The 17,941-nt window shown below is 31.2% G+C and overlaps 2 protein-coding genes across 3 annotated transcripts in view; one reads left to right on the forward strand and one right to left on the reverse strand.

The window, feature by feature from the left end:
- Positions 1-17,941, forward strand: part of LOC145316261 (tryptophan--tRNA ligase, cytoplasmic-like) — a 309,384-nt gene that overhangs the window by 2,622 nt on the left and 288,821 nt on the right. The window lies entirely within an intron of this gene.
- Positions 830-17,557, reverse strand: LOC145316265 (leucine-rich repeat-containing protein 51-like). The gene is made up of 10 exons (XM_080156689.1): positions 17,453-17,557; positions 10,942-11,020; positions 9,201-9,250; positions 8,486-8,564; positions 7,760-8,032; positions 6,688-6,737; positions 5,897-6,002; positions 3,662-3,769; positions 3,003-3,085; positions 830-1,864 (listed from the first exon to the last, which is right to left on the reverse strand). The coding sequence occupies exons 5-10, from the start codon at positions 7,894-7,896 to the stop codon at positions 1,806-1,808; spliced, it is 543 nt and encodes a 180-aa protein (XP_080012815.1). The 5' UTR covers positions 7,897-8,032; positions 8,486-8,564; positions 9,201-9,250; positions 10,942-11,020; positions 17,453-17,557; the 3' UTR covers positions 830-1,805.

Below are 17,941 nucleotides of genomic sequence, written 5' to 3' on the forward strand. Positions count from 1 at the left end.
ACTGAAACGGTAGGACAAACGGACATTACCACTTGTATAGTGTCAGAACTGAATAATCAATCAGAATATAAATGTATAAGAGATTAAGCAAAATTGTAAGTAAATTTATTGAAAAACTGCTTAATACAGAATAATGTTTATGGACATACTTACATTTTTAGAACTTGATTATAGAGTTGCTTCGCTTATAACATTATACTTTGTTGTCTCAGGAACCAGTTTACCAAAAATCAGATCAATCGGATGATTAGATCACATAAAAATTTGTTGTTAAAAAAGTAAAAAAATCAACTTGTTTAAAATGGACGTACGGACATTCTGGTAATGATTATAGAATTGCTACGCTTTCTAAATCGTATCTAACTACTAAAGAAATCACTATGCAAAGTTAGAAATCGATAGGACAATTCTAACATGCCTAAGTTAACGAAAAAAGCTATCCGTCTGTGACGGACGTACGGACCGACCCTAATTTTAGAAAATCTTCGCTTTTAAAAAATGTTGGGTGTCTATAATGCTTCTATGTGTTCTTTATACCGTGTAATGGTAACCCTCTCTTTAAACTGAAAAATACAAAACATATGAAACAATTTATTTTATTATGTCTTTTTATTTATATTGTTGGGGTGCTGCCACTTTTACCACTAGCAAAAACACAACCACTGTATTTTTGACAAAAAGTGGGTGTGTTTTTGTCAATTTCGTATTTAGCTGTATTTTTGGGAATATTTTTTTATCCAATGTCAAAATTACACCTTTACTACTGTCATAAGCAAAGTTTTACTCTCATTTTCACACCCATAAAATTCAATGAGGCTGTCAAATTCACAGTTTTGATGACAAAAATACACCTACTCCGTATCGAATATAGTTGATCATTAATATCGTCCAATCGATTTCCATATTTACAGTATGTCTCTTGAATCATCAAGGTACAATTAAGAAGGCGTAGTAATTCTAAAAACAATCAAAAAATTTCTTGTGTTATTTTCAAACATGTTAATTTTTCAGATGATGTGATGGTGATTCCAAGGGCAATTTGTAACATTTTAGAAAGAAACAACTGTTTATCAATGTCTTAAAAATGTAAGTGTGTCCATAAAAAGGATCCTGTATAATATAAATTCTGCAATAGGTTTTCATCAATTTATTGCTGCAGATTGATTATTGTTAATGTTTGTTTGTTTGAATGTCTCAATTGTTGAGCTTTGCTTCTATGGATGTCGATATTCTTGTAAGTAATTTAAAATTAATACATATTAATTAAATAAATTACATAGGTTTTCTAGTAAATAAATAAAAATTGAGAGGTTTTGTGTTTTCAGTATGATTACAAATTTGATTGTTTAGGAATTTTGACATGTCGAAAAATACAGGAATCGGCATATGTATAATAGTTTTATGCTTCCAATTTCTCCGCCAGCGAAAACATCTTTCATCAATACATTAATTTCGTTTGACAAATACAGCATAAAATATTTTTTGTTAAATTAATGGTTATTTATTTTCGTCAAAACTTTTAAGGGCTGTTTTTGACAAGGTATAGAACAAGCTTTTTTAAGTGCAATATCATAGTTCATAATTGAGAAAAAAATTAAATGACAAAGTGGAAGACAATTAATATACAATTATAAAAATAAAATTTATCAATGAAATGTTTAACTGCCTCTTGTTTTTACGAAACAAAATTAAATATTTTTCTTATTATAGAAAAAATTCACCAACAAAAAAAATTGATTCTCAATCATAGTTTGGGTCGTATTAAATCAATATGATAAAATATATTTTTCACAAAGTATTTTTTATTAAATGGACCGTTTCTTCGTTCTTCTTGGTTTTAACTTTTTCTTTTCTCCGTCTGTAACTGAATGAAATACATTTTAAATTAAATGATAATTTACCCACGACTGAGGATAGGTTATGAAAACGTAGCGTTTTAGATTTTGGTTGGGTAGGCAAACCTGGCAAAACACTGTGTAATAATTAAAGACATGAAATATTTATCCTACTGCTGCTTTGTCAATTGTGCAACTGTAATAGGAAGAGGTGGGAGGATGAATGCCTTGACCCCAAAACGGATCTTGGACAAAGTAGCTTAGGACAAAGTAGCTTCAGGACAAAGTAGCTTGAGGACAATGTAGCTTCAGGACAAAGTAGCCTCCTAAGGAAAGTTGCCTCCACTGTTAATAATGGTCATGGCCGCAGCACTCGGCCCCCTGGCCTTCCTAGCCGCGGGCGCTCGGCCCCCTAGCCTATAACCTAACCTAACCTAACCAAAAAATGTAAAAACATTATTAACAATTGTAAAAACAATATTAAAAATTGTAAAATCTATCAACCACTTTTTGCAAAATCCACGAAATTCTAAACAACCTAGGCAGGCCAGGGGGTCGAGCGCTGCGGCTATATTGGAGACTATTTTCCTTATGAAGCTACTTTTCTTAAGTAAATGTCCTAAAGCTACTTTGTCCTGAAGCTACTTTGTCCTTAGCTACTTTGTCTGAAGCTACTTTGTCCTTAGCTACTTTGTCTGAAGCTACTTTGTCCTTAGCTACTTTGTCTGAAGCTACTTTGTCCGAAGCTACTTTGTCTGAAGCTACTTTGTCCTTAGCTACTTTGTCTGAAGCTACTTTGTCCGAAGCTACTTTGTCCAAGATCCCCCAGAACAGGCGCAACTCATTACCATGCACACTGATGATTACCAGACAGAGGTCGTGCAATCAAAGGGTTGGTTGTCTGTGGGACGTTTGGTCGCGTAATCGTGCACCTTACACGCAAGATTTGGTCGAGAGGTACAAAGACTTAATGAACCTACACAATTGTTAATTTTTATCTTTTACTTTCTAGGGATTCTGAGTCTTTGTTTTTATTAAATCTCAAGGGAAAAATTTTTTTACTGTATTACATTTAAGTATCTTAATTTGTAGTTTTACATCCCCTTTATAATTAAAAACAACTAACTAATACAAATACTGAGTAGCTTTACTGCAAATAAAATATACCTTTGGCAAAATCTAATGATTTAAGATTTGGTATAACCGTAAGCACAAGTGACCTGTACTCAGGATGGTTTTCTATAGGGTTCCTGTAAAGAAAGAATAGTTATTTATCGCACCGTATCATAGTCAGCTTTCCGCAGATATTAAAATAAAAAATTATAAGATTAAAACTAGCTTTGTTAGCCCCGAGTGGACGAAGGCGCATACTAATCAGTTTCTAAGCCTTACTGGAAAGATCTTAAAATTTAGTAATACATTAATAACTTAAACTGATATCTACAATTTTTAAGACTTTTGTGTGCCACCTATATAATTTATTCTTGTGCATTCGAAGTTAGGACTTTAATTAAAAAATAAAATAGCCTAAACTAATGCCGTAAGCAGCGTGAAGATTCTCAAAAAAAAGAAACTAAATAGGTTGAGTGTTCAGCGAGATCTTAAAAGACAAATAAAAAACCATAAAACATTATGTTTTAGGATAAAATTATTGCTAAGATATCTAGGCTCGTGTGTAAGTGACTTAGCCAGTCAGACGTACTCACGGAAACACTTTTATAATAAAGTATTGGAGCACTAAACACCAGTGCTCGGCAGCCGCGCGTCAGCCACTTGCAAGCCTCATTTGTGGCTTAGTCGCGGTTGACATGACTAAATATAGTTACCCGTGAAGAGTGAGGGAATATAAGCTGGGAAGAAGAGCAAGTCTTGAGAGCTCACTGAAGCTACAAATATTATTTCCATGCAGGTATAACATCTTCAAATTTGGAAACCTAAAAATAAATATAGAAGTACAAATAATAAAGTGATAGGTTGTTTGTCTGTCTGTTATATAAGATCTGTCATTCCTAAAACAACAATAGATTTCAATTAATATAATACCGGGGCAAAATTTATATTAGTCTAATTCATAATGTTTCAAGGTATGGGCATGGTAACCGAACATTTTTAATGAGACTCGGTTGAAGCTTTGGCAGAATTATAAATTTAGCGTCAGTGCTCATGGTGAGGGTTAACTAAACTATTCTAAAATTGTCTAAGCTGCCAGAGGTTACATATTTTTTTACTTTGATTTTTACAAAGAAATGGCCTTTTATAAATACCCAGTAACCCAACCATGTAAAATTAATTGACACTAAAATTTCGCTTTAAGGAAGACGACCGCTTTTTAGCGGCTTTAGCTGCCGAACCCTATTAGTCAATAATGAAAACAATATGCAGTTTCGTATAATTTTCATATGCAAAACTTTTCTATAACAATAAATTTTTGAGCACGCTTCTAAAAAGATTTGAAACTTTATTGTGGTGACAAATTGTTATTTATTATTGACAGCTTTCTGCGGATATTAAACTAAAAATATAAAAACCAGTTTTATTAGCCCTGAGAGGCCAAAAGCCTGGGCTAACAAAACTGACTTTAATCTTAGTATTTATATTTCAGTTTTCGTGGAAAATTGTCTGTTATAATATAGTTGTTTTTTTGGTTGTTTTCATTCTTGTTTGGTTGGCCAATAATTGAATGTTTTGTCTTGTTTTGAATATATTAAGAACATCATTAATAAAGTATTTGTCCTCCTTTTTCAAGTAGTCAAGTCAGTAATAGAGGCATAAATAAATTTCAGGAAACATAAACATTTAATCTTCACCTTATTGTTTATTGGAATGGCATTGGATATCTTATTACATAAAATGATAATGTTTTTTTTTTGTCTGAAGCTTAAGATTACGATAACTAGTGAACCGATTGAGTTTCTGGTTTAGGGAAGCTTCACGTAGGCCCAGGGATGGTTTTAGGCTATTTAAACTTTTATATATTTAAGTCTTAGAATAGTTTTGGGTTATTTATTCAATCATCAAATACAGAGCCTCTAGAGGCTAGGGGCACAGCCACTAGTATGATATACGTGGATATTATGACAGGGAAAAGATTGAAGTCAAATTAGGTTTCCAACAAGGACATCATTTATTGATCAGTTCGTTAATCTGATATTAGGGGAAGGAATGGGGTAAAGGAGTATGAGGGGTATCGATCTTTTAGCTAGCTACAAGTTTCACTTTATTAGAGTACATGGTAATCTGGTGCAAGATCTAAGTAATAATAAATCATTGTATGATAAACTTTATTTACTATTCGATGTTATCGTCCTTATATTTTTTGTCACTTTAATTATGCCTTAAATCCTGAAATTATTTTATGAATATTATAAATGATATGCGTTGCACACCGCAACGAAAATCCATTATATTCTACCCATATTTAAACATTAAAATTGTTTTTGAAAAAAAATAAGCATGAAACGTTTGTTACATACAATTTGCGCTTATCAAATTATGTTACGTAAATAAAAAAAAGGGGCTTTCGTCGACTTTTAACGACACGTCGTTTTAAGAGCTTTTTTGGCTGTTTAAATCGTCGACATTCAAACAAGCAGTTTTTTCTCCCAAAATTTAAAGCTATACAAGAACCAGTTCAAAGCCTTCTTGAAAGCGTAGCCTAATTTATTTCTCTATTTAGAAGACTTACAGGTGCCCCATTAGCTCATTAAATGTTAGGAAAATAGCTTAAAACCTCCTAGGACCAATATAAATCTTCTCTAACTTAACGAACAGATACAAATCATACCATTTCATATTATGTAGAATAATTTTGAATTTAAACTAAACTTTGGTATTATCAAGGGTTGTAGAATATACGAGGATATTATGGCAGGGGGGAAAATTGTCGCCAACATGGACTTCACTTATTGGTTAGTTCGTTCATCCAGTAGGAGGGGCAGGGTTGGATTAAAGGGGGTGGATGGGTGGGATCATTTTTGCCAGCTATAACTTTCACTTCATTAAAGTACGTGATAATCTGGTGTAAGATCCAAGTAATTAAGAAATCCATTGTCTAAACTTACTCTAGCATATCATCAGTGATGGCATGTATTGAGTTGAATGATAAATCCAGCCAAGCTATCTCCTCCGGACTCTCCACCAAATCCAAGGCTAGCTGGTACAAACCATCTAGGAATGAGAAGATTTATTTATCGCATCGTATTATAGACAGCTTTCCGCGGATATTAAAATGAATCATTTTAAGATTAAGACCTGTTTTGTTAGTCTCGAGGTTCCGAAGGCCCGAGTAACAAAACTGGTATTAATTTTATGATTTTTATTTTATTATTTGTCTGTAATACGCTGCTATTTATGATTTTTCAGTATGGCCGAGCATCGGAAAATAATCGGTTTCGAAGCCATACTGGAAATTGTGCTATTTTAGGTATTACTCAGGTATCTTAAGGGATAAGATGACAAGGCGAATAATTGAGGTACATACCATGTAGATGGATAGACAATCAATTGTAATTTACTCTGGTACCCAAAGATTTTTCGTTGGCTTAAAATCTTGGGATTGTCTTGGATACTTTTAATAAAATTGTATTGGTTGGTTCAAAACTTGTTGTGTTAAAACTTTTAAACTAATGATTTTAATCTACAGAAGGGTTAATCATCAATTAAAATTCCATATTGCCTGCTGTATCTCTTAAATTTCTGCTTTTAGCAGAAGAATGAAAAAAATAATTGAATTTTGAAAAATTAATCACATTAACATTATAAATAAAGCTTTTCAAATAACAAAAAAGCAAGGCCAATCAATACAATCAGACACATGGATACTCGAATAGAGTAACTTTGTTACATATATTACCTGTGTCAATAAGATTATTATTTGCCAATCTAATGATGTTGCTATTATACCTAAATAGAAAATAAAATTATTATTTAAGATTGTGATTTGTACTTTTAGTTGAAGGAATGATTTATTCTTTGGCTCTGCGGCCGCCATTCGACTTCCTGTAGGGCGCATTAAAACTGGCAGAAATGCACGGCAATGGCCGAGCCCTGATTAAATTTTTTTTAAACTTTTAGAATTTTCATGTGTACTTTTATTTAAGATTTATTACTAAATGCATTTTTTAAATTGCGAAGCTTTCTACATTTATAGCGAGTTTGTATGTACGCCTTTCACTAACAGATAACTCTGAGTTAGTTATGCTCAAACTGCAAAATAAATATCTAAGTTCCCGTAACAATGGGTATAATCTAAAGACAAATGTTTACTATTATATATTTTTCATTTTTTTTCTTCGTTTGGTTTTTTGTCTGATTACATAAGTTTCGTTTTTACGGATTTTGTCAGCTCTGTTTTAATAACTGTAAAACTGTAAATAAACTTAAAAAATGAAAAAGCATTGCTGTGATAAGATCATTGCATTTCCCCACAAAATTCTTTCACCTTGCCCTTGAATTTTAAATTTTTGTAAACATGAAATATTTGATGAAAATGCTTGCATGACGTAATCTTCAGATTTCATTACCTGATAAAATACGATGAATAATGGTTTAATCATTACAGTTTTTTTTGTATAGCAAATTTTTGATGAATCACCAGTTTTGGGAAAAAAAGTTAGTCTTTAGTTACATGTCAGTAAAATGTACGCTAGAATTTTTCATTTTTTTATATTCAAAACTGGATTTGATCTTATGGTGACTTATCATTTTAACAGATAATTTACAGTTTTGTTTCAATGACAAAAAAAATAAAAGTTAGTACTATTTAAAGATTTCTTTCAAAAATTATTTTCTCAAATTTAATCTTATGAACATTTTTTGTTTGAGGTGACATTAAATTGTTTCAGCTAAAACAGAACTGGAAAAACATTCTTAGTATAATAAAGATAAGCCAATAGATAAACCATCAAAAATGCAAAAGTCATTACCTTCCAGAGGGAGATCTTCGCTGTTTTCTGAGAGTTTGTCTGGGAGGTTTGAACTGCAGAGTTTCCAAGGTTGAGATATTGTTGAATGAGTAGTCCAGAGGCGGACCAAACTGACCGCTCCTTGCCAGACTCTCCATAGACTAGGTTAGAATCCTTCCAGTGTGTGCAGTTTATCAGCTATTGTTTTCTATATTTCAAGCTTTTCAGTTTTTCTGACAAGTGTTTGAGGCTGAACAGATGCACTCAAAATTCAGAACAAATTGTATGTAGAATCTAAAATTAATAAAAATGACTGCAAATGATAAACTTCTTAAAAGCTGCAGCTGTTAACAGTTTACTCACGACATTGAGGTACCAAATTCGCAACTACGCTTGTGAAAAAAAAAATAATTACATATACTGCTGAGCCCTGCTGGAATGTGAATTAACGTTAATGTTTATTTACTGCTTTGTATTATAACTGTTGTCCGCGGAAAGGAAAGTAAAAAATATTAGATTTGTTCTGTAGTTCAGATGTCTCGTAAAATTACCAAAGCCTTCTCCTTCTACTTAATCCAACTGTTTTGATATTTAAAGTGAGGGCTCTTAACCTAATCCAAATATGGCAATCATTCTTTTCATAAAAAGTAAAGCATCCAAACAGGTTTGAATTTGAGAATTAGTCGCGGCTAAGGTGCGGCTGCCGTGCCCTGATGTTTATAAAATATCTAAACTATTAAATAATACCTGTCTTAAGTAGATGTCAAGTAGATGTTGCCTGTATTCTGTTAAAGGTGAGGTTATCCTTTCTAATCTCTCTCGTGCTCTGCGGTACAAATCAATATAAGAATTGGATGCATATCTGTCAAAGAGAGATGATGTATGCGTGTCAGACTTTTATTTTCGAATTTGGTTTTAAATTTTTTTGGCTTAAAGTTTTAGCAAATAATTTATGGATGTTCTATGAGGTTTGTGTAAGTAGAGAGAGAGGCAGTAATTTTAATTATTGTATTTCAAATGAATTTTAAGGTGTTTTTTTAAGGGAGGAGGGGAAGTTTTGAGCTCAACTTGGCACTTAAAAATAAATGTTAAAATCAAAAAAGAAATAGTTCAACGAGAACTAAACCACTTTCGAGTAGATTCACTTCTGTAAAGAAAAGAATGTAAGAGAGGAAGGGGACTTTGAGCTGTTTATAACACTTGTCCCTTAAGTTTTAAAATAACTTTTTCTTATTTGTTGGCTGGAAAACAGTAAAAGTGTCTGACTATGACGTCAGAAAAAATTAACAATTAACCAATGAGAGGCCGCTATATATTTTATCATTGTGAATACTGTTTTCTCATTGGTTAATTGTTAATTTTTTCTGACGTCATAGTCAGACACTTTTACTGTTTTCGTTGGCTGTAGTACATCAATTTATCGAGTATTGTGTTATCCTTTTAGATCCCTGCAAGCAATTACCTGTTTCTTTCAATCTCTTTCAGATATAAGTAATTTCTTTCTTGTCGTTCCTAAAGAATATTTAAAACTTTCAATTTTCATGTTAAACATGTTAATATTTTATCATTTCCTGACGTTAAACACATTTCTAACACAGCCAACATTAACCATATTAATGGGCATGGTAAGAAAATATAAAAAAAAAATTTATCCCTTGCTGTCTAAAAAAAATATTTAACTTTAAATATTTGCTGAAACCATAATTTGTGATTTTTTTGCTGTTTTAATTTTTTGACCAACCGAAAAAAAGTCCTTTTAAATCGTTTAGTATAATTTTAGCAAAATAAACAGTATACTTATTTGAATTAATGCTTATATTAGGTAGGATCAGGATAAATTGAAATTCAACCTTATTGAAAAGTTTAAATTCTATGATCTATGAAACTTATATCGTCAATCCTTTTAATTTCGACTTTTTATTTGCTGATATTTCATGACTAAATCTCAAGGACATTTCAACATCAAAAATCATTCTCTTATAATGTATATTTAAACACATGCACTAGATGTCCATTGACTATAAAGTAGCGCAGCCATTTTTTAAATAAAATGAATATGAAAATCATTTTTGTTTATCATGTTATAGATCAATAGATAGATATAGGCTATTCGTTGATATATTGACTGGGGTTATTTATCGTCAATTTATCTTGTTAATATGGACCTCATTTATTGGTCAGTTCGTTTATTCAGTAGGAAGGGAAGGGGTGGGGGAAAGATAATGGACAGGTGGTACCGTTATTTTAGTCAGCTACGAGTTTTACTTTATCAAGTAAGAATCTATCGGTTTATAGATCTTAAAAATCCTGCATTGAATAAGAATAAGCATAGTAACTTACTTTAACGGATTGACTTATTTTCGGACGGTAGGCCATTCTTTATTTATAGAGGAGCTACGCTAATAAGAAAGTATTCATAAAATTTGTAAAATATGACTAATGATCAAGTTTTTAGTTTTTACCCGATAAAACATGATTTTTTTTGCAAAGTTTTTTTTTATTTTACGTATTTTATACTATGAATTTCATAAAAAAAAACAAGGATGACAGCATCCATAAAAGCGAAGCTCTGAAACTGTAGGACAAATAAACATTAACAAAATGTACAATAACTCCTGTAAAGTGTCAGAATTTAAAAAGCAGTACATTTATTTGCAAGTCTAAACAAAACTGTACATAAGTTTGTTGCAAATTTTTAAATACAGGATACTGTTTAAGGACGTACTAACATTTTTAAGACTTGATTATAGAGATGCTTCGCCTATCAATGTACTTTGTTGTACTAGGAATCAGTATTTCAAAAATCAGACCAATCGGATAATTTTATCAAATTAAATTTTTTTGTTAAAAAAGTTAAAAGCAACATGTAAGGACTTTTTGGTAACGATTATAGAGTTGCTTTGCTTTCTTACTCGTACCTAACTGCTATAAAAATCAAAATGCAAAGTTTATAATAAAAAGTACAATTATAACATGCCAAAATTAACAAAAAAGGCTATCCGTTACGTACGGACAAAAATTCTGAATTTATAACATGACATGGACGCACGGACCCTTTTGCAATCGTTATACAGTTGCTACGCCTTCTAAATGCAGCATGCAAAGTTTGCAACAAGTTCCAGTTAAATATCAAAGCTTCCTGTTATCGACGACGGACATACCAATTCTAGATTAGATAAGCCTCGCTTATTAAAATATCATACCTTGTTTTTAGAATTGAGATTAGTTTGTGATTTGATGTTATTTTGATACTGTAATTGTAACTGACTAATCTCTCTTTCACTAAAATTAAATTAAAATAAATATTTATTTGTAAATATCAAAACAATTGGTGTAGATTTTATGACAGGGGACAAATTACCGTCAATTTAGGTTGCTGACATAGAACTCATTTATTGGTTAGTTCATTCATCCAGTAGGAGGGGGTGTGTGTGTAAAGGGGATAGATGAAGTAAAGGGGCTGGATGGGGAGGGGGGGAGGGGGTAATGTTACTTTAGCCCGCGGTGAGTTTCACTATAATAAAAAAAAAATAAAAATCTGGTGCAACATCCAAGTAATAAATTGTCCTTTAGTACTTAAAAATATTAAAAGTACAAAGTAAAACTTTTACACAAGGACAAATATTTCCATCAGAAAAAGAAAACTTAAATTTTAGAAAATGAGTTGTGCTTCGCAAAACTCTATTAATTTATAATTATCATTTTCTTAAAACTGCTAATACTGAAAAAATGTTTGTTTGAAATAATTTGTTTTGATAAAACTTGTTAAAGTTTAGGAATATAGGTCTAAAATTTTAACTCTTCAAATGTTCATTTTAACTAATTAAGCAGAAAAACAATGTACGGGATGCAATTCTTCATAGTACACGAGTTTCATGATAAAAATACTTTCAAATAGCCGCAAAGAAATGATAAAAAAGTGAATGATTACCATAATAATTGTTACAAACTGAAGTAAGTCAAGGTTAGGTCATGTCATGACATTGTCAACATGTAATCAAACTTGGTAATCATCAATCATTTTACATGGAATCTTTCATGCCTGCAGGGATACTGGGATAGGATTCTGCACCAATAATCTTCCGTTGCTATTGTTGATACAATAGTTATTTATCGTATTGTGACAACTTTCCGCGGATATTAAAATGAAAATTTATAACTCAGGGCTCACAAAACTGGTATTATTTTTTTATCTTATTATTCGTGGTTTGTCTGTGATACGATGCTATATATGATTTTTCAGTATGGCTGTGAACTGGTTCTAATCCAGCGAATATAAATCGGATTCGAAGCCGTACTAAAAATTTTTTGTTTGATAGGTTTAGATAATACAAAGAAAAATAAGATAGAGGTGAAATAATTGACTATTGTTCCTTCTCCCCTGCTTTGACCTTCAAAATTCTAATTAAGTGTTTAAGTGGCGAATCAACTGTGAAAGTATTTATGACTCATCAACAAAACACACAAATATAGAGTGATATTACCCAAATAGTTTTTAGGTGGACTGGTTTTAGATTTAAAACAATTTTTGAGAGGAAGCCAACAACTTGAACAGTTTTAGTATTCTCCCAGCTTATACCAATAACGAAATTAATTCGGGAAAAAATCACGAAACCTATATTTGATTTTCAGCTGTCGTTGGGGGGCAACACATCGTAAAATTGACGACCTCTCCATTTGCCTCACAAATATTATTTTAGATTTATTTCGCTTGTTGGTTATATCTTATTCCTGGTATTCTCCTTTTAGAAATAATACAAACCATGATATGAACAGAAATATATTCCCTGAAGGGAAAAAATGTGTTTATCATCATTGGTATTTTTATATCAATAAATTATCTATTGCCTTTTCCCTTACGGTCTCTGATTTTGAATAAACAGCTGAACCACACATAGGCGTCCAAGGGGGGGGGTAATGGGGCGATTACCCCCCCCCCCCAAACGAATTTGGGGGTGCCGTAGGCACCCCCAAAATTTTTTTTATTTTACCCCCCCCCCCCCCATTTAAAATTTACCCCTACCCTTCGCGCGCATTTTTAATACTAAATTTTTGATAAAATTTAAATTACCCCCCCAAAAAATTTTACCCCGGGGGTAAATTTAGGGGGGGGTAAACAAATTTTACCCCTGCCAACAGATTTCAGGGGGGGTAATTACCTCCCCCAAGCAAATTTTACCCCCGGGGTAAAAATTTTGGGGTGGGTAAAAAAAATTTGCGGCGCGCTTCGCGCGCCATTTTACCCTCCCCAAAACCGAATTACCCCCCCCCTTAAAAAAATTTTACCCCCCCCAAAATAAAAAGCTTGGACGCCCCTGGAACCACAGTTGTGTTTCATTCATATTATTTCTTGTTAATTATGAATAAGAACTATGCACTTTTTTGCAAATACATTACAAATATTGATTATTTAAATATCAGGTTCCAAAGAAAAAGTAATTTTACGTAAATAATGAGTGACAAAACTATTAACGATTAGACATTTTTTATTAGACTTTTAATTTATATTCTGCTTATTAAGTTCTGATACTGTGTGGTGATGTATATGGATTTTGTTAGTCCGGCTAATCCTCTTATCAGAAAAAAGTTTTTGGAAAATGCTAACAAACAATAACGAATATCAACTCCCAGAAAGATATTTCGCCATAGAGTCGCCTTCGAGCTCGTGCAAAATATGAACCGATTTCTCTGCTACCTCGAATTCCATTCGCTATGAGTTAACACCTAATTTTTTGGCGAGTATGCGAATTCGCCATCGATATCGTAGTAGATTAGCATAAATTAAAAGAGCGAGAGAGAGAGAGAGATATCATACCATTCCCGGCTTAATTTAATAAAGAGTAAGATATGTTTCTCTCTCTCTCTCTCTCTAGCTCTAGCTCTTTTAATTTATGCTATACTGCTATGATATCGATGGCGAACTCGCATGCTACCTTTTCCTTGAAAGGCCGATTTTCCGAAGTTTATCGCCAAAAAATTAGGTGGTAATTCATAAGCTACCATTTAAGATATCGAACAACGTACCATGCTACCTTTTTTTAAAAGTTTCGCTGGGCTGCTTGTTAGAGTTTAATTTTGTATTCATAAATATGTATTTTGTTTCATTAGTCATACAAAACTTTACTTTTGCGTTGTTAATAGAATCGAAGCTACTCTATTATTTTACATGTCCGTCTGTCCATCCGTCTGTCCATCTCGCTATAATATTTGAGATAGGCGGTTGAATGTTCAAAGAACATTTAATTAATCCATTTCTCAAATTGTCTTTAAGTTTGTCGCTAATTCTAATGCATTTTTGGTTGTTTTTGTTCTATGAATATTGTCATTTTTTTAAAATAATGGCTTCTAGGACATTCCTGTTAATTCATAAATACAATAGATCCACTTCAATACGTAAATTGCACTTGAAACAAGGATGACAATCATTAATAAAAGTAGAGCTTAACAAATTATATATTTTGTAAAATATTACCTACCAATTAAAAGAAATAAAACATACATAAGCTTATAGAATTATTTCTAATTGTCCCTAGAATCAACAGAATATAAAAATAATTAGGTAAAAAATATTTTAAAAATCAACGAGAAATAAATAAATTTATTGACATTCTAACTATTATTTTAGATTAACTTTACTCACTCATTCATTATCTTTATATGAAGAAATCAACATATAAGCTATCCGTTACGAACGTACGGATATACCCTAACCGTAAGAAAGCTATGCTAATTATAAATATAGATACACTTATCATAATGTGTATTGTATAATAATTTCTAGGCCATCATTTATTTACCACTCACTCAAACTTCAAGGTGACAAAAACTTTATTATTATAACGTAAAAAGCGCTGAGCCATTTGCATTGTGGACTTTTTATATTCCCCTCTCTTTCATAAATATAGAACAAGGTTGTCTTTCTTTATGTGTATGCTTTTAGCTTCATTTTATATTAATTGTCTTTATCATGAAATTATATTTCAGTTACATTATTAATATATGTATGCCAAATGAGTTAATTACTAAAATCTAACTTTAGCAAAAATGACTATTTACATCCCAAGGTATTTATTGATCGAGATATAGCTAAATAAATAAATATTGAAATGGAATGTTGAATTTTAATTGTCTTCATTTTCATTTGTAAATGTAAAAATTTTTCAACTTGAATTTGTAGCTTTTAAATATTTGTTTTTAAGCTTTTAAGATATCCTGTTCAAAGAATGAAAAAAGTTTAGTTTAAATGACAGTTAAGTCTCCAAAAAAGATATCCAATACAAGTTTTGAATAAGGTTTATGACTTGTATTGTAATGAAGGCTGTAGATAATTATCTTCTTGAAAGCTTTCCTATAATTAGGTTTGGTACGTCCGTCCGAAATGGTTAGCTTTTATCGTTAATTGAGGCATGTTAGAAATGTTATATCGATTTCAAACTTGGTGATTTCTGTAATAGCAAGGTACGATTAAGAAAGCGTAGCAACTATATAATTGTTACCATAATGTCTGGACGTCCATTTAAAACATGCTGATTTTTAACTTACAATTTTGTTTTGACTTATATATAGATATATTCTGCTTTATCAAACAAGTGTTCGTTTGTCTACCGTTTCATAGCTTCGCTTTTACGGATGTTGTCATCCTTGTTTTGTAAAGAAGGTGTAGCAATAAGGGGGGGGGGAAGTTTTGACACATTTGCGTAAACAGGGAGTATAGGCTTTATCTTTGGACTGAGAGTATAGGTTATTAGGGATAAAATCATTCTTATATGATGAATTTTCCCAAGTTTTAAGATTTTTTGGATAGGCCTCCAGGTTCCGGAGCTCCAGGCCTCCAGGTCCTCTCTGTACAGGTAAAAATGAAAAAAAAAATTTTTTTTGAAGAGTTAAAAGTCAACTTATGAAACAAAATATGCGTTTTTTCCTTCAAATATGTGAATAACATTCAAAAATATGCATATTTTGTTTCATAGGTTGACTTCTAACTCTTCAAAAAAAAAATTTTTTTTTTAATTTTTACCTGTACAGAGAGGACCTGGAGGCCTGGAGCTCCGGAACCTGGAGGCCTATCCAAATAATCTTAAAACTTGGGAAAATTCATCATATAAGAATGATTTTATCCCTAATAACCTATCCTCTCAGTCCAAAGATAAAGCCTATACTCCCTGTTTACGCAAATGTGTCAAAACTTCCCCCCCCCCCCTTAAATGAATTTTTAATATTGCTTTCCTATAATTTGTGATACTGAAATAAAAACCTAGTTGAATTAATTTCCTGTCTGCGCAATATATGCAAAAACAATTCAAGGCCACAGGAAATGCAATTATTTTAATTAATTTAAATCTATAATTTTCTAAAAGTTAGAAACGTCCTATCCATTTCCAACCTTGCTTTATTTCTATTAATAGTAATTTTGAAAGCGTGAAAACTATGTAATCATTACCAAAAAGAACAAACAATCAGCGGGTTTTTAAACGAAAATTTATTATGATAAACTTTTTTGCTTACTCTAAATTTTAAATGAAAATTACAGAATTTTTAGGCACTTCCTTATATTAAAAGCATTGTTATTCTATATTTGTTAACTTTTCTATGGTATGCATTCCAAGCTTTTAAGGATGTTTAAAAGTTTTAAAATAAAATAAGCCAAAGATTATTATAAAGCATTAAACACCACACAAGGTTTGGTTTTGTACCGTTTAGACGGACATGGGAACCAAATTGATAACAAGTTATTTATCGCATTGTATTATAGACATTGGCTTTAAAACTGGTATTAATATTACGATTTTTATTTTAGTATGCATGGAAAGTTGTCTGTAATACGATGATATGCATAATATTTTAGTGGCTGAGAACCGGTTCTAATCCTGCGGATATTAATCGGTTTCAAAGCCATACTGGAAAAAGGAAAAAAAAGTATGTTGTAATTTATGACAGTTTGACTTTAGAGCAGCATTTGATCATAAAGACACATGAGTTGTAGGGGCAGATGGAACATTCAAACACAATCCAAAGAAAAGAAATTTATACGAAAGTTTTAACATAAGATAATAAAAAAATTCACTTTGTACAATGTATAAGTATATTTTAAATACCTCGAGCTGTGTGTAATGAAAACTCCTGTTTTTCGATGTTTTATCAATTAATCATAAATTTTATCAATTAAATATTATCAATTCAATTATCATAATTATCAATGGTCTTGTATACGTCTTTCCTACCGTTCGTAATGATATGAAGGAACGTGATTTTTTTATGCTATTTAAGATAGACATGTGAATTATTTCATCAAGATTTTCTCTGATAAATTACCATCCAGTCCAAAAGTTAGTTGGTAATGCTTTAGAGATATTTAAAAGATTCTTTTTATTAATAAGGATGTACTCCTTCCTTTGACAGTCTGTTTGTTCGGATTTTCTTTATATTTAATAATTTATTTCGAGTTCATGACTACTACTTGCTATTTATGGATGTTGTCATCCATGTTTTTAATTTCTTAATTATAACTAACCATATTCTTAATATTGTTTTAACTTGCGTTATAATGATGTTTGATTTTGTTTAATAATTATTTGTTTTCGATAAAATGACAAACAAATTAACAAATAATTATTATTTAATTATTAAATAAATACTAAAATAACTACACTTTTACAACTATATTTTAAATACCGAAAAATAACGTTTTTAATGAAAAAAAAAATGTCAACTCACAGTTTATTAATTTTCAGATCCCTATACAAGTTAGCCTGTACATTGTTCTGATGTTTAACCATTACTACTCTACCAGCCTGACACAAAGTATAAGGGAAACATTTTAACTTAAATACACATACAGGTGCAAACTGACTGTGCTATCATTTCTGCTAAATTATTGGAAGATTTTTTTTCAGTTCGAAGATTTTTCTCTATAATTAAAAAAAGACATTGAAAAAAAACATTTCAAAAAACATTGAAATCATTGAAATGCTTTGATTAACATTGAATTCATGGGAATCACTAAAACTTCCTAGTGTGTGTAAACATTGAAAAAACATTAAAAACCTAACCTTCATATGAATTCCTAAAACATTTTATTTCTTGTATAAATGTTAATGTTCAAAGAAACATTGGAAAAATTACCTTAATCAACAGTACCGCAAATTTATAATATAATCTACTCACATCCTTAAAAACTTTCTAAAATTTATTTTCAATTGTATT

Source organism: Acartia tonsa, chromosome 4 (assembly GCF_053477335.1).
Source record: "Acartia tonsa isolate MP-2025a chromosome 4, ASM5347733v1, whole genome shotgun sequence".
NCBI lineage: Eukaryota > Metazoa > Arthropoda > Copepoda > Calanoida > Acartiidae > Acartia > Acartia tonsa.